At 44.4% G+C, this 23,890-nt stretch overlaps 2 protein-coding genes across 5 annotated transcripts in view; one reads left to right on the top strand and one right to left on the bottom strand.

Moving 5' to 3' along the window:
• Positions 1-374, top strand: part of pcmtl (l-isoaspartyl protein carboxyl methyltransferase, like) — a 30,748-nt gene extending 30,374 nt beyond the window's left edge. For all 4 annotated transcript variants that reach the window (XM_041215323.1, XM_041215322.1, XM_041215320.1 and 1 more), the window contains exon 9: positions 89-374. In XM_041215323.1, the coding sequence (XP_041071257.1) occupies positions 89-98 (10 nt within the window). In that variant the 3' untranslated portion in view covers positions 99-374. The remainder of the gene's footprint in view (positions 1-88) is intronic.
• A 2,331-nt stretch (positions 375-2,705) lies between these two features.
• Positions 2,706-23,890, bottom strand: part of sptbn5 (spectrin, beta, non-erythrocytic 5) — a 283,694-nt gene continuing 262,509 nt past the window's right edge. Inside the window, exons 65-72 of the mRNA XM_041214166.1 lie at positions 23,119-23,205; positions 21,446-21,537; positions 19,997-20,082; positions 11,400-11,463; positions 7,091-7,189; positions 6,015-6,133; positions 5,229-5,363; positions 2,706-4,363 (exon numbers count right to left, since the gene is read on the bottom strand). Coding sequence (XP_041070100.1) covers positions 4,131-4,363; positions 5,229-5,363; positions 6,015-6,133; positions 7,091-7,189; positions 11,400-11,463; positions 19,997-20,082; positions 21,446-21,537; positions 23,119-23,205 — 915 coding nt within the window. The 3' untranslated portion in view covers positions 2,706-4,130. The remainder of the gene's footprint in view (positions 4,364-5,228; positions 5,364-6,014; positions 6,134-7,090; positions 7,190-11,399; positions 11,464-19,996; positions 20,083-21,445; positions 21,538-23,118; positions 23,206-23,890) is intronic.

The following is a 23,890-nucleotide window of genomic DNA, read 5'->3' on the forward strand; positions in this document are numbered from 1 at the left end:
GGGTCAGTGAATCGTGCAGAGTTGGGGGGAAGCGATTGGGTAGTTGAGGGACGAACCCCATGCTCACACTGTTTCTGTCACATTACAGTGACCTTTGAAGAAACTGAAGCAGATTCTTGCCAACACTGACCTGAAGAGAGCTGGCCTTATGCAATGGACCCATGTTGTGTTTAGATGTCAACACCACTCACACTATGTAACCATCAAAGCTTGGCCTTGGGTTTGGACTGTGATGGGAGGAGGTGAGATTTTCGGCTGGATGTCGGTGAACAAGTTTTAATGGGGTTGGCCAGTATCTGTTGGTGTGAATGTAGAACATACCAATGTCTCAGTGCTGTGATCATGGAATCTGCAATAAAACATTGCTCAACTCACACCCTGGGCACTTTGTATAACAGTTATAGCAGCTGCTTGGGCACATTTCCTCCTTTGCATCTCAGTGACACTCGGTGGCAACTGCCTTCCCACCTGCCTCACATGCTGAAAGGTTTAACCCATTTGGGAGTGCCCGAGGCACCTCGAGTACCTCGTCCAATTGCTCATTCTTTATCTGGAGAGCAGGCAGGACAGTCGACTATGGGAGTCATCACAGCAGTAACCTGCTGACGCCAAATAGAGGTTGGAACCACCATGGGACCGAGAAACCTGCCTCTGAATCTTTGGGCTTCACAAGTAGAGGGTGAGTGTGTTACAGGTTCCTGGATACAGAGTGCTTAAACTGAAGTGCTCACCACTAAAGGTTGGGCATGATTTTTTTAATTTATTCTTGGGATGTGAGCATTGCTGACAAGGCTAGCATTTGTTGCCATCCCCAATTGCCCTTGAGAAGATGGTAGTGAGCTGCCTTCTTGAATCGCTGCAGTCCATGTGGTGTAGCTACACCCACAGTGCTGTTGGGGAGGGAGTTCCAGGATTTTGACCCATAGACAGTGAAGAAATGGGGATATAGTTCCAATTCAGGATGTGTGGCCTGGAGAAGAACTTGCAGGTGCTGGCGTTCTCATTTGTGAGCTGTCCTTATTTTTATGGGTGGCTGAGGTCATGGGTTTGGAAGGTGCTGTTGATGGAGCCTTAGTGAGTTTCCACAGTGTATCTTGTATTTGATACACACTGCTGCCGCTGTGTGTTGGATGCAGGCTTCAGCAAGAGCTGAGTGCAGAAGCTGATGTCCCTACACTGGGAGCTAGAGGATAGAATATGACAAGACATTCATGTAAATCTCAATTTTATTTTGTATTTTAAATTTTAGAATACGAATGATAGCAAGAGAATGACTTTGACCATCTGTTGTAGTTTGTCAGATTACAAAGGGCCAGCTTCACTTTTTTAAATACAGCCTCAGGTGGCTCAGCTGAAAGCATGCAAGGGTCATCATCACTACCACTGTTTCCTCTCCCCAAGCCCCCAACTGAGAAACACATCCCTGGGCACCAGACAGCCTTCTCTACTGCTCGCCCGTGGGCCCAGATTCTGAGCAGTTAGCTGTTCAACCATGGGGGTCTAATCTAGTCCTCACACACTCACTTCCCAGCAGGAAGCAGTGGATGGAGATCAGCAGCCTCAGTTTGAATTCCAGTTCCCTGGCCTGAGAACTGTTATTACAGCATTGACTGGGGAATGAAGTTACCATCTTCCTGGCCAGGGCTCAGCTTATTAAATCACTCCCCTCATGCTTCAGCAAATTTGGAGGAGATTAGCAGTGAAGGTACTTCCAGCCTGATGTGGTAAAGTGAACTGACCCAGTTTGAAACTGCCCACACAGAACAGGCCCCAGTCACAATATATTAATAATGCAGTATATCAATAAGCAGCAAATGAATTATTAGTTTTGGAAAAACACCATAATTATTGCCCAAAGTAACATTGATCTGGATCAGATGGAAATGGAGTTTCTGCTCTTGGTCTAAAGTTAAGTGCAGGAATCAAATGTTTTGTACAACAATGACAGCCTGTTGCAGTATAAGACTGTTCAAAGCTCGGCTTGACTGCAGATTGACAAACCAATTCCACACACCCATTCCGGTGTGAGACACTTACACACACTCAAGAGCACCTGTTTCTATTTTTAGGGACATGGTAACAGGATACCTAGAATACCTAATACATTTGAGCAGAGTTAAAACAAAAACAAAAATACCTGGAAAAACTCAGCAGGTCTGACAGCATCTACGGAGAGGAACACAGCTAATGTTTCGAGTCCGTATGACTCTTCAACAGAACTAAGGAAAAATAGAAAAGAGATGAAATATAAGCTGGTTTAAGGGGGTGGTGGGACAAGTAGACCTGGATAGAAGGCCAGTGACAGGTGGAGATTGCCAAAGGATGTCATTGATAAGAGGACAAAGAGGTGTTAACGGTGGTGATATTAGCTAAGAAATGTGCTAATGGTGACATTAAGGGTAGAAAGCAGGATAAGCAAGGTACAGATAGCCTTAGTGGGGATGGGATGGGGGGAAGGGATTGAAATAAGCTAAAAGGTAGAGATAAACAATGGATGGAAATACATTTAAAAATAATGGAAATAGGTGGGAAAAGAAAAATATATATATATTATTGGAAAAAGGGGGATTGGAAAAGGGGTGGGGACGGAGGAGAGAGTTCATGATCTAAAGTTGTTGAACTCAATATTCAGTCCGGCAGGCTGTAAAGTGCCTAGTCAGAAAATGAGGTGCTGTTCCTCCAGTTTGCGTTGAGCTTCACTGGAACATTGCAGCAGGCCAAGGACGGACATGTGGGCATGAGAACAGGGTGGTGTGTTGAAATGGCAAGCAGAGTTAACATTGATTTATAAAAGGGAAAACGTTGTTGACAAATCCGAGTTTTGAGGTTGTAATTAACCGGATGGTTAAGGGAGAGCCACTGGATGTGGTACATTTAGATTTTCAAAACGTATTTGACACTGTGTCACGCAAGTACTCATAACACAAAATTAGGGCTCAGGAGATTGGGGGAATATATTAGCATGAATTGAAGATTAGTTAATTAATGGAAAACACAGAGTAGGAATAAAAGGGTAACTTTTGGAGTGGCAGGTTATAACTAGTAGGGTACCACAAAGATCAGTGCTCAAGCCTCAGCTATTTACAATCTATATCAATGACTTAGATAAAGGGACTGAGTGTAATATATCTAAGTTTGTCAAAGATACAAGGTTAGATGGGAAAGTAGGGGGTGAAGAAGAGACTTGCAGAGAGGTATAAACAGATTAAGTGCTTGGGCAAGAATGTGGTAGATGGAATATAATGTGGAATTGTGTGAAGTTATCCACTCTGGAAGGAAAAATAAGGAAGCAAAGTATCTTCTAAATGGTGAGAGAATGGAAAATGTTGGTACACAGAGGGACCTGGGTGTCCTTGTACATGAATCGCAGAAAGTTAATGTGCAGGTACAATAAACAATTAGGAAGGCAAATGGAATGTTGGCCTTCATTACAAAGGGATTGGAGTACAAGAGTAAAGAGCTCTTACTGCAATTTTTTTAGGGCTTTGGTGAGGCTACACCTGGAGTAATGTGTGCAGTTTTGGTCATCTTGCCTAAGGAAGGGCATACTTGTCCTAGAGGGAGTGTAATGGAGGTTCACTAGACTGCTTCCTGGGAAAAGGAATTGTTCTATGAAGAGAGATTGAGTCGAATAGGCCTGTATCCCCTGGGGTTTAGAAGAATGAGAGGTTATGGGGTTGCTCAGGGTAGATGCCTAGAGGATGTTTCCCCTTTCTGGGGAATGTAGAACCAAAAGGCAGTCTCAGAATAAGGGATTGGCCATTTAGGATGGACATGAGGAGAAATTTCTTCACTCAGAGGGTTGTGAGTCTTTGAATTCTCTACCCCAGAGGATTGTGGATGTTCAGTCGTTGAGTGTATTAGATACAAAGAAAACGGGGAAATGGAATTGAAGTAGATCAGTTGTGTCCTTATTGAATGACAGAGCAGAGTTGAGAGACAGAATTGCCTTCTCTAGTTCCTATTTCTTATGTTTTAGAATGACACATTTCTACATAAAACACCTATTCCAGATTGTTATATTCCCACACACACTGACTCGCTGTAGGTAGGCACACTTGTGAAGCTCGGCACTGTGCAGTTCCTGATTAAATGTTACAGTCAGAGACCAAGGTTGAGGCAACTTTAAGTTACTTCTTTGTAAAAATCTTCTTGAAAACATTTTTCTCCTTTTTCTTCCTGCTTTCCATGTCCGTGTCCTGCGTGTGATGCCACGTTGGCATCATGAAAGTGCTGGATGTCACCGTCTTCTCTGGCTCCCAGGTCTTCCGCCGACTTTCACACACCTCTCGGTTGCTGGAGAGGCCTGAGTGCCTTCGTTCCACGCACAGATTGGGGGTACTGCCCAGGGTCTTTCTGATATCTGGCAGGCATAAGAGGTTAGAAATATTTAGGAAAACTGGTCTCTCCTTTTTCACAGCTGTACCTAACCACAGGGTCAGGTAAAGTGACTCTCAGAACATGGAGTCAGGTGTGACATTCAATGTTCCCTCTAATTTTTCGTTGTTGTTTGTGGCTTGTTGCACAGCATTGTACATTCACGTTTGTTGCATGGCCACATTCATCCCCATCTAAAAGGGAATGTTGGTTGTGCAAAGCCTGCTTATTGTACTGTGTGGTACATTCCTGAATGCTACGAGGCCACACACATGCTCAGCTTAGAGGGAACATTGGAGATGGTCACTCTTGGGACACAGGGTCAGGTAACGGTCACTCTCAGGACAGAATGCGTTTGTGGACTCCTTGAAATTTGCTGTAGATTTTTCAGCGCCTTGGCTGTCAGTGCTGGTGACTGGAAGCAGTGGGAAGCTGAGCTGGGCCCCAACAGTATATGGTCCAGCCACAATTTCTGCAGCCTGCAGTAAACATGGCCAGGTTACTGTGGGAGATTATACTGGAATGGTTTAAAGGACCATCCTTTTGCATTCTAGTGGGTCATGGCTCCCTCTCCTACCAACATGAACTCTGATCTTAATCTCAACCTCTTATGCTGAAAATTATCCCAGCTTCATGCACAAATTTCAAAATGATACAGCAATTGATATGTTTTCCAACATGTTACCTGGGGAAAAAGGCCCATGTATGGATAATGGATGATATAGTTTTCAGCTGGTTAAACACGGCAACCTGTAACCAGGGGAAGGTTGGGCTATGAGTCTCAGTGCTGGTATGACTTCAATCTGGGGCATATTTATACTAAAGATTCACAGAAAGGCCATAACACTGACCTGTGCTCAAGCTCAGATCCTTCTGTTCCCCACCCTCTGGATACAGGTGGATGTTATAATAGGTGTGACGAGGTTTTGGTGGAGGAGCTGACACTGACCGCTCATCTCCTGTTGAATTACTCATTGCACTGGGATCTATAAAACATATAACAACACATAATATAAGTGAATGCTGGAGCAGAGAATGTGACACAACAAATGGCTGGGTCTGATGGGTTAATATTGTTTGGGAAATGCCAGAGGAGGATCAAAGCATACTGTGAACAGCAACCTTTATCGGGCTGAAGCTTTACCAGGTGTGGGTAGCTTCGACCCAGCTACCTTCTAAGGATTGTGTTTGAAGTTTTCATTTTCAAGTGGTGCCGGGATAACCTACCTCACCCCTTGGGCAGACTCATTTGTTTTACACTTTTTCTAGCTGCATCTGACTTCTCACAATACACGAACTGGCTCTTACAGAGCTTCCCATAATATGCAAACCAGCTCTCACCACAATCCCCATGATACACAAACTGACTTTCCCTGCATTCCCCATGAAACATGAACCAACTCTCCCTGCACTCCCCTCGATTAGCAAACCTGCTCTCCGTATTTTCACCTCAACGCACGAACCGGTTCTCTCTGCATTTGCCACAACAAGCGACCTAGCTGTCCCCACACTCACTATGACATGTGAACCGCTCGCTCCCCAATTCCCAATATGGTTCATGCCACATCACAAAGTGGTCATTCCTCACAATTAGTAAGTGAGCGTTATGATACGTCCTATTCTAGGCGTTGAGGTACCTGTCCTGTTTGCTCCCAGCACGGTGTTATTGTTTCCACATCTGTCCTGTTGGCCCTCACCTCCCTGTGCGGACAGGTTCGATGAGCTGCTTTGTTTAAGTCTGAAAGATGGAGTTCTCCTAAACATCATGAAAAAATCAAGAAAATTATGTCATCTTCCATGTTCATGAATCGTTTCACTCTCCCAGGCAGGTACAGCACCTGTTAGATACAGGTTAAAGCTCCCTCTACACTGACCTAACAAATGCTCTCAGAGCAGGTACAGTATTGGTTTAGGTACAGAGCAAAGCTTCCTCTGCACTGTCTGATCAAACAGCCCTAGGATACCAGGTGAAGGGCCAGTTCCAGCCTTTTGGCAGGGTGTTACTCCAAGTAAAAACTTCAATGAATGCATTAGAAGATAATCCAGTGGACAAATTTAATTATGTTGTTGTGAAGTATATAATTTTTTTGCTTTTATTTGAAACTGATGTCCAAAATAAGAGTTTACTTCAAGATAAAAAATGGTGGATGAAAAATGTTCAGAAACCATTTTGTGGAAAAAGATCATTGAGCACTTGCTAATGATAAGAGCCAGTAACAAGACAGCGATGGGAGCCAGCTGACAATGGAGCATTTTTACTTTGAATTTGGACATTGTGATTTGTAACAGAAATAGTTGGCATAAATTTGCAGAAAGAATGTGGCAATAATGGGTTAGGATTTATATACAGGAAGTATCTACTGATGTAAGCTTTTCAACATAACAGACATATACAAAAAGTTATATAATGCATTGAATGACACTGATCTATTACATATAATATCAGACCCAGAAACAATATTCTAAAGCTACCATATGTGGAGAGGCACAGTAAATTTCAGTGACAGTAAACGACAATGTCAAAACAGTGAATCAATTGCACACTCCAAAACACCATGAACTGTGTGTGAGTGTGTGTGTGTATGTGGTGGGGTGGTGAGGTCTGGTTGAAGTTATAGTGACCTTAACAGGTCACCCGCATTACAGCCAGAGCACACTTCCAGTCTTCAGCTGCAAGCACTCTCTATTTCCCTCCCCACAGGGCACCTCATACCTGGGAAGTAAGTCTTTGCTGTTTCCAAGTTTCCCCAAGGGGCTCCCCATCTTCACAGGGCTCCCTGTAGTGAGGTGGGACTTTGCCTTGGATGGTTCCCTGTGGAGGAAGAAATGGTGTGAATATGATATTTCAGTGGTAGATCCCAGGCAATCCACCCAGTCCACAGAATACATTCATTATTATCTGTGAGTGCAGAATTTCCTCCCATCCTCTGGAGTTGGCTGGGGGTTTAACTGTGGGGACCCAGCACACAGGATACAAAAAAGAGCAGGACCCGGGGAGCAGGAAACATGAGGAACAGTGTCCAGAATTCAGGAAGCCAAGGAAAGGAGCAGGGCCCAGAGTGCAGGAAACTTAGGGCCTGAATTTTTCAGTTGGCATGCGGGAGCGGCCCCGACACGCCGATGCGCTATGGCGTCAGGCTGTCTCGCGCTGTTTCGTTTGGTGCGGTGTACGCTGGAGTTGGCTGCACACCCGCTGATATTTAAGTGGCCTATTAAGTCCATTAAGGATGTAATTAATCTAATTGTTAACACTGTCCGTCCAACCTTAAGGTTGGCGGGCAGGCAAAAAGGCTAAGCGGCTTTCATGGTTTTTAGGAAACCTCATCCTCAAGTGAGATGATGTTTCCTAAAGATTTTATTAATTAAGTAAAACATTTTTTCCTGAACATAAAAACCATGTCACATGAGGGGCTATTTTTAATCCATTTATTTAATAATGTCAAAAGTGTTTCAATCTCCTTGAGGCAGCTCCATGCCTCAGAGAGATTGTGGTGCTCTTTCACGCTAAAGAGCACTGGACTCGACTCTCCCTCCCCCTACTGCTCGCACAGGTAGCGCTGAGTGCTACGGCTTGCACCTTAAGCTGGGCGGGCCTTAATTGGCCCACCTGCCCACGTAAAATGGCGACGCGGAGTTGATCATGGGCTGCGGTCAGCTCCACGACCAACCTCCACCCGCTCCCGCCGAGCCTGCCCGCCAACTGAAAAATTCAGGCTAGGACAAGAAGCAGTGCCCAGAGTGAATGAAACCTGGGGGAAGGAGCAGGTCCCAGAATGTAGGAAATCAGGGGAAGGAGCAGGTCCCAGAGCGCAGGAAACCAGGGGAAGGAGCAGGGCCCAGAGTGCAGGAAACCAGGGAAAGGAACAGGGCCCAGAGTGCAGGAAACCAGGGGAAGGAGCAGGGCCCAGAGTGCAGGAAACCTAGGGAAAGGAGCAGGGCCCAGAATGCAGGAAACCTAGGGAAAGGAGCAGGGCCCAGAATGCAGGAAACCAGGGGAAGGAGTAGGGCTCAGAATGCAGGAAACCAGGGGAAGGAGCAGGGCCCAGAGCGCAGGAAACCAGGGGAAGGAGTAGGGCTCAGAATGCAGGAAACCAGGGGAAGGAGCAGGGCCCAGAATGCAGGAAACCTAGGGAAAGGAGCAGGGCCCAGAGCGCAGGAAACCAGGGGAAGGAGCAGGGCCCAGAGCGCAGGAAACCAGGGGAAGGAGCAAGGCCCAGAATGCACTGGGTAGATAGATTGTGTATGATACTCCCCTCCTTTATGGATGTGAACTTAAGTTTTTTTTTTCCTCGAGGAAGCCTGAATAACGAACTCCAGAGTATTAATATGAACATATGAATTAGGAGTAGGCTACTCCACGCCTTGAGCCTGCTCCGTCATTCAATAGCACCATGGCTGATCTGATTGTAACCTCAATTCCACATTACCACCCACCCCTGATAATCTTTCACCCCCTTGCTTATCAAAAATCTATCTAGTACTGCCTTAAAAATATTCAACGACTCTGCTTCTACCGCCTTTTGAGGAAGAGAGTTCCAAAGACTCACCACCCTCACAGAGAAAAAAATTCTCATCTCTGTCTTAAATGGGCGACCCTTTACTTTTAAACAGTAATCTCTATTTCTAGATTCTCCCACAAGAGGAAACATCCTTTTCATATTCACCTTGTCAAGATCCCTCAGGATCTTATATGTTGCAATCAAACTGCCTCTTACTCTCCTAAGCTCCAGAAACTCCTAGCCTGTCCAACCTTTCCTCATAAGTCAACCCGTCCATTCCAGGTATTAGTCTAGTAAGCCTTCTCTGAAGTGCATCCAATGCATTTACATTCTTAAGCAAGGAGACCAATACTGTACATAGTACTCCAGATGTCGTCTCACCAACGTCCTGTACAACTGAAGCATAACCTCTCTACTTTTGTATTCAATTCTCCCTGCAATAAACAATAACGTTCTATTAGCTTTCCTAGTTACTTGCTGTACCTGCATCTCAGAGCTCTGCAATCTTTCATCATTTAGATAACATGCTTTTTTATCCTTTCTACCAAAATGGACAATTCCACATTTTCCTACATTATACTCCATTTGCCAGAGTTTTTCCCCACATACTTAACTTATCCATATCGCTTTGTAGTCTCCTTGTGTCCTCTTCACAACTTACTTTCCTACCTATCTTTTTGTCACCAGCAAATTTAGCAACCATTTCTTCGGTCCCTTCATCCAAGTAATTTATATAAATTCTAATAAGTTGAGAGCCCAGCACTGATCCCTGTGGCAGACCACTTGTTACATCGTGCCAACCAGAAAATGACTCATTTATGTCTACTGTTTCCTGTTAGCTAGCCAATCTTCTATCCATGCCAATATGTTACCCCCTACACCATGAGCTTTTATTTTCCGCAATGATGTGGCACCTTATCAAATGCCTTCTGGAATTCTAAGTACAGTACGTCCACCAGTTCCCCTTTATCCACAGCACACGTTACTTTTTCAAAGAACTCCAATAAATTAGTTAAACATGATTTCTCTTTCACAAAACCATGTTGACTGGATCCTCCCCTCCACTCCAAATTCTTCTCCAGCCCTAAGCAGATATCCCAAACCTGGTACCAGGTAGGCAATACAACCTTCTGGATTCTCACTCTTTGTTGCAGAGAACAGTGTCGATCCCTCTCACAAAATCTCCTCTATTACCACTACATTCCTTTTTGCTCCCCCCACTTAAATGGCTTCCTGTACCACGGTGCCACAGTCAGTTATCTCATCCACTATGCAGCCCCCACTCTCATCCAAACAAGCTGAAAGAATCTCAAACCTGTTGGACAATTGCAAAGACTGCAGCTACTCCACTTCTGGGACCCCCATACCTGCCTCACTTGTAATCACACACTCTTGTCCCTGACCACTGACCAAATCAGAAGACCCTATCCTAAGGGGTGTGGCCGTTTCCTGGCACAAAGTGTCCAGGTAATTTTCCCCCTCCCTGATACATTGCAGTGTCTGCATCTCAGCCCCCAGGTCAATGACTCTGAGCCAAAGCTGATCAAACTGCAGATGCTTACTCAGGTATGTTTGCCCTGGATCACACTGGCATCCAAGATCTCCCACATGCTGCAGCCATGAATCATCACCTGCCCTGCCATCCTTAATATGTTTTAATTAGCTACTTCATTATTTTATTCAGTTAATACCAGATACTCACTAAATAGCTGGCTTTTCCCTCTGTAGTAGAGTAAGAACCAATTCCTACAAGGTGAAAGGTTAGAAAAAGGAAAGCAGCTCTTCCTTTCCCATTCCATCTAATTCTCTCGCTCACCCAACATCCAGGACTCCGTTCAAAGTTGTTAGCTCAGCCCCAGGGACAGAAAAAACAGTTTAAGCTAGTTTCCTTAATTAGCTAACTTAAGCTGCTCTCAAGTGGAGAGCTTGTACATTCCTGCTTAAGTCTGAACAAAATGTAACAGTAGATTTCAGTTAGATGTTAAATGTAAAATGAAAATAAAATTAGATTTTTAGGAAGAGATTAAGATTCCCTCACTGAGCTAACTCCTAGCATTCTGTTCAAAGTGGCACCCAATGATCGCCAGCAGCACTTTGCCATCTGAACATGATCTGGGCTGCAACCAGGAGGCCACAGTTGGGCTCAATGACTCAATTGGGCGGGGAACAGCATGGTTTCTGTACCTGACAGTGAACACGCATACATGTACCCGGCACATACATTTGTGTATACATGTACGTGCGTATGTGTGTGCGTGCATGTACATGTGCATATGTATGTGTTTGTATGCGCACATGTGCATGAAGGCGGGATCTAAATTGGTTTCATAATAGTTGAATAGCCTAATAATGGTCCTGTCTTGGTTTACACAGGAAGAAAAGGTGAGATGTAAGAAGGTCCTATGGAATTGTAATTCCATTACAATGAATGTCTCCAAGAAGTGAGGCAACACAGAGAGCCCCTGCTTGCATGGTGTGAGATTGTAATGGGGTCTAGGGCAATGTAAGGTGTAATCTACTTACCAGGAGACTTGTGGAGACTGCGAAGGAGAGATATTGTCAGATGACAAGCTTGCTTCACCAGAACCTGGAAAACAGGACAGGAAGAGTCAACATCCAGCTGCAGCAACCCCAGGCTTGTAACGGATTACTTTTCAGAGAGTGCAAAATATCACAGTGATTGTTCTGTACTCACTCCTCTATGATTGACTGCAGCATACTCTATCCCTCTTCTATCACTGACCAGTTCATACTCTGGCATCTATCCGACAACGTGCAAAATTTCTCAGGTACCCTGTTTACAAGAAGTAGGACAAACCCAATCCAGTCAATCACTGCTCTGTCAGTCTACTCTTGATCGTCAGCAAAGTGATAGCAGGTATTGTCAACAATGCTATCAAGTGGTGCTTACTCAGCAATAACCTGCTGAATGATGCTCAGTTGAATTCCACGAGGGTAATTCACCAAGCCAAGCTATTCCAGTTTAGCTACAACTCTGTCATCTACCCCAAAAAAGTGGAAAATTACTCAGCTTTGTCCTGTCCACAAATAGGAGGACAAATCTAATCAGGCAAATTACTGCCCCATCAGACTACTCTTGTCATCATAAAGTGATGGAAGGTATTGTTGGCAGTGCTATCAAAAGGCACTTAAACAGCAATCACTGATAATCAGTTTAGGTTCTGCCAGGGCCACTCGGCTCCTGACCTCATTACAGTCTTGATGTGAACATGGACTAAAGAGCTGAACTCAAAAGGTGAGATCAGAGTGACTGCACTTGATATCAAAGCAGCGTTTGACCGAGTGTGGCATCAAGGAGCCCTAGCAAAATTGAAGTCAGTGAGAAAAATGGTAAAAACTCTTCACTGGTTGGAATCATACCTAACACAAAGGGAGATGGTTATAGTTGTTGGAGGTCAATCATCTCAACCCCTGGACATTGCTTCAGGAGTTACTCAGGATAGTGTCCCTAGGCCCAACTATGTTCAGTTGCTTCGTCAATGGCCTTCTCTCTATCATAAGTTCGGAAGTGTGAATGTTTGCTGATGATTGCGCAATGTTCAGTTCCATTCGCAACCTCAGAAACTGAAGCAGTCTGCAGTCCTTGCTTGCAGCAAGACCTGGATAACACTGCACAAGTGCAGGAAATGACCATAGATCATAGAAAGTTTATGGCACAGAAAGAGGCCACTTGTCCATTATGTCTGCCCCAGCTGAAAAACGAGCCATCCAGCCTAATCCCACTTTCCAATATTTGATCCATAGCCCTGTAGGTTGCGCCACTTGAGGTGCATATCCAGACACCTTTTAATTGGATGAGGGTTTCTGCCTCGACCACCCTTTCAGGCAGAGAGTTCCAGACTCCTACTACCCACTGGGTGAAAAGATTTTTCTTCATCTCCCCTCTAATCATTCTACCAATTACTTTAAATCTATGAATACAAGTCACTGACCTTTCTGCTACGGTAAATAGGCCTTTCCATCCAGGTACCTCACAGTTTTGTACATCTCAATCTCCCCTCAGCCTCCTCTGTACCAAGGAGAACTTCCTCAGCCTATCCAGTCTTTCCTCAAAGCTGCATTTTTCTTGTCCTGGCAACATGCTTGCAAATCTCCTCTGTACCCTCTCTAATCCAATTATATCCTTTCTGTAATGAGGTGACCAGAACTGGACTCAAGTAGTGGCCTAACAAATAATTTATACAGTTCCAGCACAACCTCTCTGCTCTTATATTCTATATCTCAACTAATAAAAGAAAGGATTCCTTATTCCTTCTTAACCACCTTATCGACGTCCTGCTTTCTTCAAGGATCAGTGGACATTCACTCCAAGGTCCCACACTTCCTCTACACCTCTCAGTATTCTCCCATTAATTGTGTATTCCCTTGGCTTGTTTGATCTCCACAAATGCATCATCTCTCACTTCTCTGGGTTGAATTCCATTTGTCACTTTTCTGCCCACATGATCGTTGGTATCGTTCTGCAGTCTTCAATTATATCCTCCTTGCTATCAACTACGCGGCTAATTTTTGTGTCATCTGCAAACTGCTTGATCATGCCCCACTTGATCATGCGCCCTACATTTATACCCAAATCATTAATATAGACTACAAAAAGCAGGGAACCTAGTACTGAGCCCCGTGGAACCCCACCGGAAACAGCCTTTCAATCTCAAAAACGCCCTGTTGACAATTATCCTTTGTTTCCTGCCACTGAGCCAGTTTTGTATCCAGCTTGCTGCATTCCCCTGTATCTCAAGGGCTTTTTTTTTCTACCCAGTCTGTCATACAGAACCTTGTCAAAAACCTTGCTAAAATCCATGTAGACCACATCAGCTGCACAACCCTTATCAATCCTTCTAGGTACTTCCTCAAAAAATTCAATCATGTTAGTGAGACACGATCTTCCTTTAACAAATCCATGCTGACTATCCTTGATTACTCCATGCCTTTCTAAGTGACATATCATCCTGTGTCTCAGAATTGATTACAATAATTTGCCCACTACTGAGGTTAGACTGACTGGCTGTAATTATTTGGTCTTTTCCCCACTCCCCTTTTAAACAAGGGTACAACGTTAGCAGTCCTCCAATCCTCTGGCATCATACCTGTATCCAGTGAGAATTGGAAAATGATGGTCAGACCTTTCGCTTTTTCCTCCCTGGCTTCTTTTAACAGCCTGGGGTACATTTCACCTGGCCCTGGTGATTATCCACTTTCAGGGATGCTAATCCTATTGATACCTCCTCTCTCCCAATGTTTATCACAGCCATTACTTCACACTCCTCCTCCTTAACTGGAATAACGGCATCGTCCCCCTCTTTTGAGATGACACGCAAAGTATTCATTAAGAACCATACCAACATCTTCTGTCTCTACACATGTTACCTTTTTGGTTTTTTATGGGCCCTGCTCTTTCCTTCGTTATTTTCTTACTCTTGATTTATTGATAAAACATCTTTGGGTTCACTGTGATTTTACTTGCCAATATTCTTTCATGCCCTTTCTTTGTTTTTCTAATTTCCTTTTTGATTTCACCCTCCATCTTCGATGCTCCTCTTGTCTCTCTGTAGTATTGAGTTCTCGATTTCGGGCATAAGCTTTCCTTTTTTGCCTTACCTTACCCTTTAAGTTCCTAACAGCCAAGGGGCTGTAGATTTGGCTGTCCCACCCTTTTTCATTGTGGATACATGTTCATCCTGAACCCCTTGAATTTCCCCTTTGAATGCCTCCCACTGCTCTGACACTGATTTACCTTCAAGTAGCTGCTTCCAGCCCACTTCTGCTAAATCGCTTAGTAAAATTGGCCTTGCTCCAATTTAGAACCCTAACTCCTGTTCTTTGTCCTTTTCCATAATTATGTTAAAGCTAGCTGAATTATGATCATTACCAGCAAAATTCTCTCTCACTGCCACTCCTTCCACCTGCTCAGCTTCGTTTCGTAAAACTAAATCCAGAACTGTGCTTTCTCTTGTTGGACTTGCTACATACTGGCCAAAAAGTTCTCCGCAGTGCACCTCAAGAATTCTGCCCCTTCATTTCTTTCACACTAAAACTATCCCAGTTAATATTGGGGTAGTTAAAATCCCCTACCATGACTCTCCTATTGTTTTTGCCCTTCTCAGAAATTTGCCTACACATTTTCTCTTCCATCTCCCTCTGACTGTTTGGGCAGTGGAGGGGTTGAAATCAAAAAGGAAATTAGGAAAGCAAAGAAAGGGCATGAAAGAATATTAACAGGCAAAATCAAGGTGAACCCAAAGATGTTTTATCAAGACATTGAGAGTAAGAGAATAACAAAGGAAAGTATAGGACCTATAAAAGACCAAAAAGTTAACATGTGTAGAGGTGGAAGATGTTGGTATTATTCTGAATGAATACTTCGTATCTGTCTTCACAAACGAAGGGGGGGGGGGGATCGATACAGATATTGTAGTTGAGGAGGAGGAGCGTGAAGTATTGGATATGATAAACATTGGTAGAGAGGAAGTATCAATGGGATTAGCTCCTTGAAAGTGAATAAGTCACCAGGGTCGGGTGAAATGTACTCCAGGCTGTTAAGAGTAACCTGGGAGGATAAAGTGGAAGGTCTGACAATCATTTTCCAACTCTCACTGGATACAGGCATTGTGCCGGAGGATTGGAGGATTGCTAACGTTGTATCCTTGTTTAAAAAAGGAGTGAGGGATAGATCGAATAATTACAGCCAGTCAGTCTAAGCTCAGTAGTGGGCAAATTATTGGAATAAATCCTGAGAGGCAGGATAAACTGTCACTTAGAAAGGCACAGATTAATTAAGGATAGTCAGCATCGATTTGTTAAGGGAAGATCGTGTTTGACTATCTCCAAGAATGGAGAATCTAACAATTTTCCCTTGACATTCAATGGCATTACTGTCACTGAATTTTCCAGCATCAACATCCTGGGGGATTTGCCATTGACCAGAACCTTACCTGGACCAGCCATATAAATACTGTGGCTACAAGACCAGGTCAGAGGCTGCGAATTCTGCAGCAAGCAACTCACCCCTGACTCCTCAAAGCCTTTCCACCTTCTACAAGGCACAAGTCAGGAATGGGATGGAATACTCTCCACTTGTGTGGATGAATGCAGGTCTAACAACACTCAAGAACTTCAACACCATCCAGGATAAAGCAGCCCACTTAACTGACACCCCATCCACCACTGGCACACAGTGGCAGCAATGTCAAGATGCACTGTAACAACATGCCAAGACTTCTTCAACAGCACTTTCCAAACCTGCGACCTCCCCCACTAGAAGAACAAGAGCAGCAGGCGCATGGGAACATCATAACCTGCAAGTTCTCCTCCAAGCCACAGAAAACCTATCACCATTCCTTCATCGCGCTGAGTCAAAATCCTGGAGTTCCCTAACTAGCGGCACAGGGTGTATCTACACACTTGGACTGCAGTGGATCAAGGAAGCAGCCCATTAATACCTTGTTGAGGGCAATTTGGGATGGGCAACAAACTGGTCTTGCCAGTGCCACTCACATCTCATAAATAAATAATGAAAAACTCTGTCCTTCCTGTACCACTGACTGGTCTGTAATGAGGTCTGGAGCCGAGTGGCCTTGGCAGTACCCAAATTGAGCATTGGTGAGTAATTTATTGGTAAGTAAGTGCCACTTGATAGCACTGTTAATGGCACCTTCCATCACTTTGCTGATGATTGAGAGAATACTGATGGGGAAGTAATTGGCCAGATTGGATTTGCACTACCTGTGCAATTTTCCACATTGTTGGGTGTATGCCATGTTGTAACTGTACTAGAGCAGATTGGCTAGATGTACAGCTAGTTCTGGAACACAAACCTTCAATAATATTGCCGGGCTGCTTTTGGCCCCAGAGCCTTTGCTTGATCCAGTGTTTAACTGCTTCTTGACATAATGTGGAGTGAGTCAAAAAGGCTGAAGACTGGTATCTGTGATGCTGGGGTCCTCAGGACCAGACCAAGATGATTACAATTTGACTATGGGTCGCTTTGCTTGCGAACTGGTTGCACACTTATCTGTCAGCAGGTGAGTCAATTACAATCTCCGACAGATGCAGAGACCAATACAAAATGAAGCACATGCTATTTACACAAACAACAGAGCATTAACATGATGTGTGCTCTTCCAGCCAGACCCTACTCAAGGCTAACATTTACATGATAGCCCATGCTACACAGCTATTGGGTCTTGCAGTCACGTGATCAATCTGCTCACAGACTCTTAAAGGTGTATTACATCTCAGATTACCACACTGAAGATGGTTGCACATTCTTCAGCTGTGACTTTTGCACTCGTGTCAGGCTCCATCATTATTGAGGATGGTAATGTTTGTGGATCTTCCTCCTCCAGTTGGTTGTTTAAATTGTCCACCACAAGTGGTAGGGTTGGTAATCCAAACTTTGTTGTTCCTATAGACCCTAGGTACAGTAAGGGGTGTTGAAGCCTGTGGCTGTTTATGATTCTGGCACACTATAATCTGACCAAAAGATTTGTTAAGTGGGCACTGAGCATCTGGAGCAATTCAAATATATATAAATCTCCACCCTCAGCTTTAGTGCAGAGTGCAAGTGCACTGGGTGTTTTAAGTGATTGAAAAATAGGTTTATCGGGCAAGGTCAGAGAGCCCCAGGTCTCAAAATGACACACACTCAGTGCCTAGATAAACAGGCGCTGCAGGGAAGACTCCTATTCTCACATTGGGTCTTTCTCTCAAAGGGAGAGAAAGGGAGATCACATTACTTTGGTCTTACTGGGGATTTCTGCTCCTCTTTTAATCCTTATTTGCTGTTTAATTCTTTTGTCTCATAGGAAGTAAATGTCAGCTTCTTAAAGCTACACTCTATGTGCTGTCTCTGCTAAATGCCTCAGGGATTTTGTGCTGTGTAAATGGGCATCGCAGTGGCCAGGTTTTGAAGAGAAGGTGGCATCCCAGATATACTGGTCCTAAGGCCATGAAACATGTATACAACCAGATAATTGGGGAAAGTTACAGAGCCTATGATTCCTTAAGGAGACTGTCACTGCTCATTGCACACTCCCATAGCCAGACCAGGACAGATGTGGTGAGATTGTCTAGGCAAAAGACACCTGCAGTAGGCAGCAGCACCACGGGCAATCCATTCAATTGTATCCCCATGGAAAACACGGAGCCACACAAGGCATCCGACACTGTTATTGTCTGCTTACATCTCCTAAAGTGCAGTGAAATGAGAACACAGTCCTAAGCTCTGACTCCCTTTGCAGCTCAACTTCACAATCAGAAACATGTCTATAATCGTGGAATCATGCTGCCAAAGGCCATATTCTATCACTACTGTGATCCCCTCACGTGAGACTGATTTAAAGGGCTAGGAAGGCTGGCAGGAGACCAAGGTAACCATGCCTGGTTACCCCAGAGGCACCCAAGGAGAAGACCTGAGAAGCAATTTTCAGTAGGGCCAAGCTGGAACCAATGAATTGGTGGGGCAGAATGTCAGGTTCAGCTGCCTGAATTGTGCAGCAGGCCTCTGCAATTGGCTTCTACCATGGAGTCTGAAAATGAAGCTTAATTCTCTTCACTCTGGCCTTCAATAATCTCCTTTACAACTACCCTGGTGGTCATGAGCCCTCACCCTCTTCCAGCTCTCTAACTGTCAGGTTCTTTTCACTTCTGTAAAACACTGAGATATTTGAAAGGAATTAAATAGTCTCAAAGCACTGTTGGCTTCTGTCATTCTGAAATGTAGTAAAGTGAGACCCTTACAGCCAACAATAAATTGCATTTATATAGTTCCTTTAACATAGATACATAGAAACTAGGAACAGGAGTAGGCCATTCAGCCCTTCGAGCCTGCTCCACCATTCAATATGATCATGGCTGATCCTCTATCTCAACGCCATATTCCCACTTTCTCTCCATACCCCTTTTTGCCCCTAATATTTAAAATTCTAAAATATTTAAAATTTTATCAATTTCTTTCTTGAATATACCCATTGACCCAGCCTTCTGTGGTAGAGAATGCCACAGATTGACCACCCTCTGAGTGAAGAAATCTTTCCTCATCTCAGTCCTGAATGGTGCACCCAGTATCCTGAGACTGTGGCCCCTGGTTCTAGACTCCCCAACCAGGGGAAACATCCTCACTGCATCTAGTCTGTCTAGCCCTGTTAGAATTTTATACATTTCAATCAGGTCCCCTCTTATTCTTCTAAAGTCTAGTTAATTACAGGCCCAGTTGAACCAATCTCTCGTCATACGACAGTCCTGTCACCCCCAATATCAGCCTAGTGAACCTTAGCTGCACTCCCTCAATGACAAGTATATCCTTTCTTAGGTAGGGATGCCAAAACTGCATGCAATACTTCAGGTGTGGTCTCACCAACGCCCTGTAGAACTGCAGTTAGACATCCCTACTTCTGAACTCAAATCCTCTTGCAATGAAGGCTAACATACCATTTGCCTTCCTAAATGCTTACTGCGCCTGCCTGTTTACTTTCATTGACTGGTGTACAAGGACAACCAGGTCCCTTTGTATATCCACATTCCCCATATATCACCATTTAAATAATACTCTGCCTTTCTGTTTTTCCCACTGAAGCATATAACTTCACATTTATCCACGTTATACAGCATTTGCCATGTGTTTGCCCACACACACAACTTGTCTAAATCGCCCTGAAGCTTCCTTGCATCCTCCTCACAACCCTGCCCAGTTTTGTGTTGGGCCCAAGCACTGATTGCTGTGGCACATGACTAGTCACCGCCTGCCACCCGGAAAAAGACCCATTTATTCCCACACTCTGTTTCCGATTTGTCAACCAATTCTCAATCCATGCCAGTATATTACCCCCAATCCCATGTGCTTTAATTTTGTCCACTAGCCTCTTATGTGGGATGCTATCAAAAGTCTTGGTGAAATCCAAATACACCACATCCCGTAGTAACGTAGTAAAACATTCCAAGACAGGAGCATAATCAGACACAGAGTCCCATAAAGAGATCTTAGGATAGCTGACTGGTTAAAGAGGTAGGTTTTAAGAAGTGTCTTAATGGAAAAAGAGACAAAGAGGCTTAGGACACTGTACATAGTGACAGTTGAAGGCTGGCCAGCCAAACTCAGTTACCTGCATTGGTCCTGATCTTCTGGATCCACTCACCCATCAGTTTGCCCGAAGGAGCAGAGAAGAGATATTCAGCCTCATCACTGAGCCTAGGGAAATACATTGCATTCAGATTGTTTACTACAGTGCCTCACACAGCAAACACACCAAGGTGTAGATGAATGTACTGACTCTTACCTACACACATCCTCACTGGGTATATGTATAAACACCGGGATAAATATGTTAAACTTGAGGAAGCTAATGTAGGTCAGCAAGCGCAGGAATGATGGATGAATGGGATTTGGTGTGAGTTGGGACACGGGCAGCAGAGGTTTGGATCACCTCAAATTTACAGAGTAGAACCTATGAAGGTGGTCAGGAGTGTGTTCAAATAATCAAGTTTAGGGATAACAAAGGCATGGCTGAGTGTTTCAGCAGCAGAAGAGCACTTTGTGACCTCCTTATTTACTGACATCTCCTCAGCTCGAATAAGGGCAGAGTTCCAGTGAATTTCCAGCTCACTTTGTACTCCCAGTGGCTGATGTACGTCAGTACAATGGTTAGTGTGAGGGTTAGGAGCAGACTTTGGGTGGAATTTTCCCATTGGCGTCGGGTGTGTTCGGCAGCGTGAGTGGACAATATGGCGTGAAGGCCAAAAGACAGTTTCATGACGTCATGAAACAAGTTTGCAATTGTCTGCACTGCCTGTCAATGGTGGGCTGCGTTTCCCACCATTGGATGTTGGGAACTTCATTGTAATACATCTGTATATCATAAGCCCAGCTCACCAGAATCATTCCCCCCATACTGGATCATCTGAGCATGTTGGCCTATTTGCACGAGATTTAGAATGAGATGGTTGCCCTAACCTGGCGTCACAGGTTAGATCATTCATCCTTTATCTGAATTGGATGGCCAACCTCTTTTGTGCAGCATTGGCACTGATCACCACTGTCATTGCCTACCAAGCCAGAGTGATAATGTTGCTGCCCCTCCTGTGGCAAGAGTAGGGGTAAGGGACATCATTGTGGGCCTCCATCATGTCCAAAAGGTGCTTGAGGGATGCGTCATTAAATGTGGGGCCTGCAGTCTTTTTGCCTTTCGGGGCCATGTCTTCTTTACAGCAGTCCTGGGCTGGAAGCACTGAGAGACGTGCGCGCGGCTGCACTTTAAAAGTGGATGAAGCAGTGAGGTGATGGCATGGCGGGCAAATTGGAGCATGCCTGTCATTGAAATGGCATGTTCCCTAGGAATATATGATTAATGAGGCGGGATTGGGATGATACGGTGTGTGAAGCCGCCATTGCGGCTAGCAGGTAAAAGGTTCTTTTTCCCGCCCACTACCGCACAGTGCAAATCTGGGAGGATTCCGCCCTTTATTCTCTCCAGTGTTCTCTCAGGGGCACACTATAACACATCATCCCACACTTGGTAAAGCTTGGCTCCCTTCATTCAGCTGATGTCACATACCGTAAACGGAAAGTGTGCTCCTTCTTCCTGTAATTGGTAGCTTCCTCGCACCTTGCATGGATGACAGTGAGAGATGGAGAGCACGGGGAATCCTATAGACAGCAAGGGGAACACACAATGCTTAGACAGGGAGTGCTCAAAGCGAACAGGTCAACATATAGGGTCTATGTTTAAATGTTTAAAAGAAACTGGACAACACAGGCAGGGAGTACGTAATGGGGACCAGGCATCACACAAAGCTTAGAAAGAAGGACTTGCATTTATATAGAGCTTTTCACAACCACTGGATGTTTTAAAGTGCTTTACAGCCAAAGAAGTACTTTTGAAGTGTAATTAATGTTGTAATATAGGAAACACAGCAGCTAATTTGCACACAGTAAGCTCCCACAAACAGTAATGTGATAATGACCAGATAATCCTTTTTTTTGGGATGAATATTGTCCAGGACACCAGGGATAACTCCCCTAGTAGTGCCATGGGATCTTTTAGCTCCACCCAAGTTGGCAGATGGGGCCTCAGTTTAACATCTCATCCGAAAGATCTCTCACAGTGCAGCATCCATTGGAGTGTCAGATTTAATTTTCATGAACCTTGTAACTCAAAGAGGCAAGATGCTACCAACTAAGCCACATCTGACACTCAGATGGGTGTTTAAAGGGGCAAGGGGGTGACACAGAGAGGAAGTGCTTAAAAGGGACTGGAGAATGCACATAACTTAGACAGGGTGTGGTTAGAGATGGCAGGGTGTCACAAAGGGCTTAGACAGGGAGTGCTTAAAGGGGAAAAACCTGAAATAGAATTTTGACAGTGAATGTTTAGAGAGGGCAGGATAACACACAGCTCAGACAGCAGGTGCTTAAAAGTATCCAGTTGGCCAAACATACTGGATAAGTGGAATGCCATTTTTTAGTTCTAACCTGCCCCCCTGAAAACACTGACTCTGACTGGGTACAGTTCCACAGACATTGACTCTCACTGGGGCACAGTTCCACAGACACTCACTTTCACTGGGGTACGGTTGTACTGATAGCTCTCACTGGGGTACAGTTCCACTGACACTGACCCTCACTGGGGTACAATTGTACTGATACTGACTCCTGCTGGGGTACAGTTCCACAGGCACTGAGTCTCACCATGCTATGGTTTCAGCTCCAGTACATATCAAACTTAGAAATGTACTTGATGCCAGTGCGAATAAATAAAATTCAAATTAGGGCATCACTTGTCTGTGATTAGGAACAAAGTTCATTGAGGGAGGGAGGGAGGGAGGAAGGGAGATTTACTCAGCAGTTAACCATTGCTGTACCTGACCTGGGAATGAATTTTATTAGCACAGTACAGAGGGAGCTTGGCTCTGCATCTAACCTGTGTTGTACCCACCTTGGAAGTGTTTGATGGGACAGTGTTTGGGGAACTTTACTCTGCCTCTAACCAGTGATGTACTTGATCAGAAAGTGATTGAAGATGAAGGTGTTCTATTACTCAGCATCATCCTCCCTCAGTTTGATGAGACCAACTAACATCCCCTCTGACTGCTAAGGGCTAACTGCTGACAGCTTTCATTCTGAGGTTAGATTTACACTGATAATGAAATCAGATTTGAACTGGGAAAAATCTACTCTCTTTGAAAGTCCTTGATTCTCTGACGTGGGTCCCAGGAGATGACAACTTACCGTCAAAGTATCACTCTTGTTCTTGTAGAAACAGAGAGCTTGTCCCTCCAGAATCACAAAATAGGTGGCCCAGAGTTTGGAGTCGGCCTAAATTTGAAATTAAAGTTAGGAGTAAAAAGAATAAATTTGTATTTGAATTTTCACAGGGTATTCTAAACAGCTTCATAACCAGTTAAGGACTTTTGAAGTGTTATGTACAAAAATGCAGGAGCCAATCTGCACACAGCAAGATCTCACAAACAGCAATGAGATAATGACCATATAATCTGCTTTTAGGTGTTGGCTGCTGCACTGGTGGGATCTCTCCGACACTTCTTCAAATAGTGCCATTGGATCTTTTACGTCCAACTAGGAGAGAACCAATGTTCTCTCTAAGCTGCATGGCTGTGCAGCAACTGGAAAAAGCCCACCCAGGCCACATACAAGCTGGCCCCTTTAAGTTAGTGCTTATGTGCAGCCATGCAAAAAATTAAAGGGCTTGCACACTTTAAAAACGAATGGCGAGTAAGTTTGTAATCAGGGCCTTGGTTTAATGTCTCATTCAAAAGATGTCCTTTCCTCAGTGCTGCACTGGATTGTCAGCCTGGATTATGCGCTGATGACTTTGGTGTGGGAATTGAACTGACAACCTTCCAACTCAGAGGCAAGAGTGCTATTCCATGGCTCACAGGAGAAAAAGTATGAGTTGTTGCTATTGTCTCCTGTCTCCTTGACCTGTCTCTGCACTTCATACAGGGATGAATCAGTCCAAATCTACATTTCCACTCAACAT

This window comes from Carcharodon carcharias, chromosome 20 (genome assembly GCF_017639515.1).
Source record: "Carcharodon carcharias isolate sCarCar2 chromosome 20, sCarCar2.pri, whole genome shotgun sequence".
Lineage (NCBI taxonomy): Eukaryota > Metazoa > Chordata > Chondrichthyes > Lamniformes > Lamnidae > Carcharodon > Carcharodon carcharias.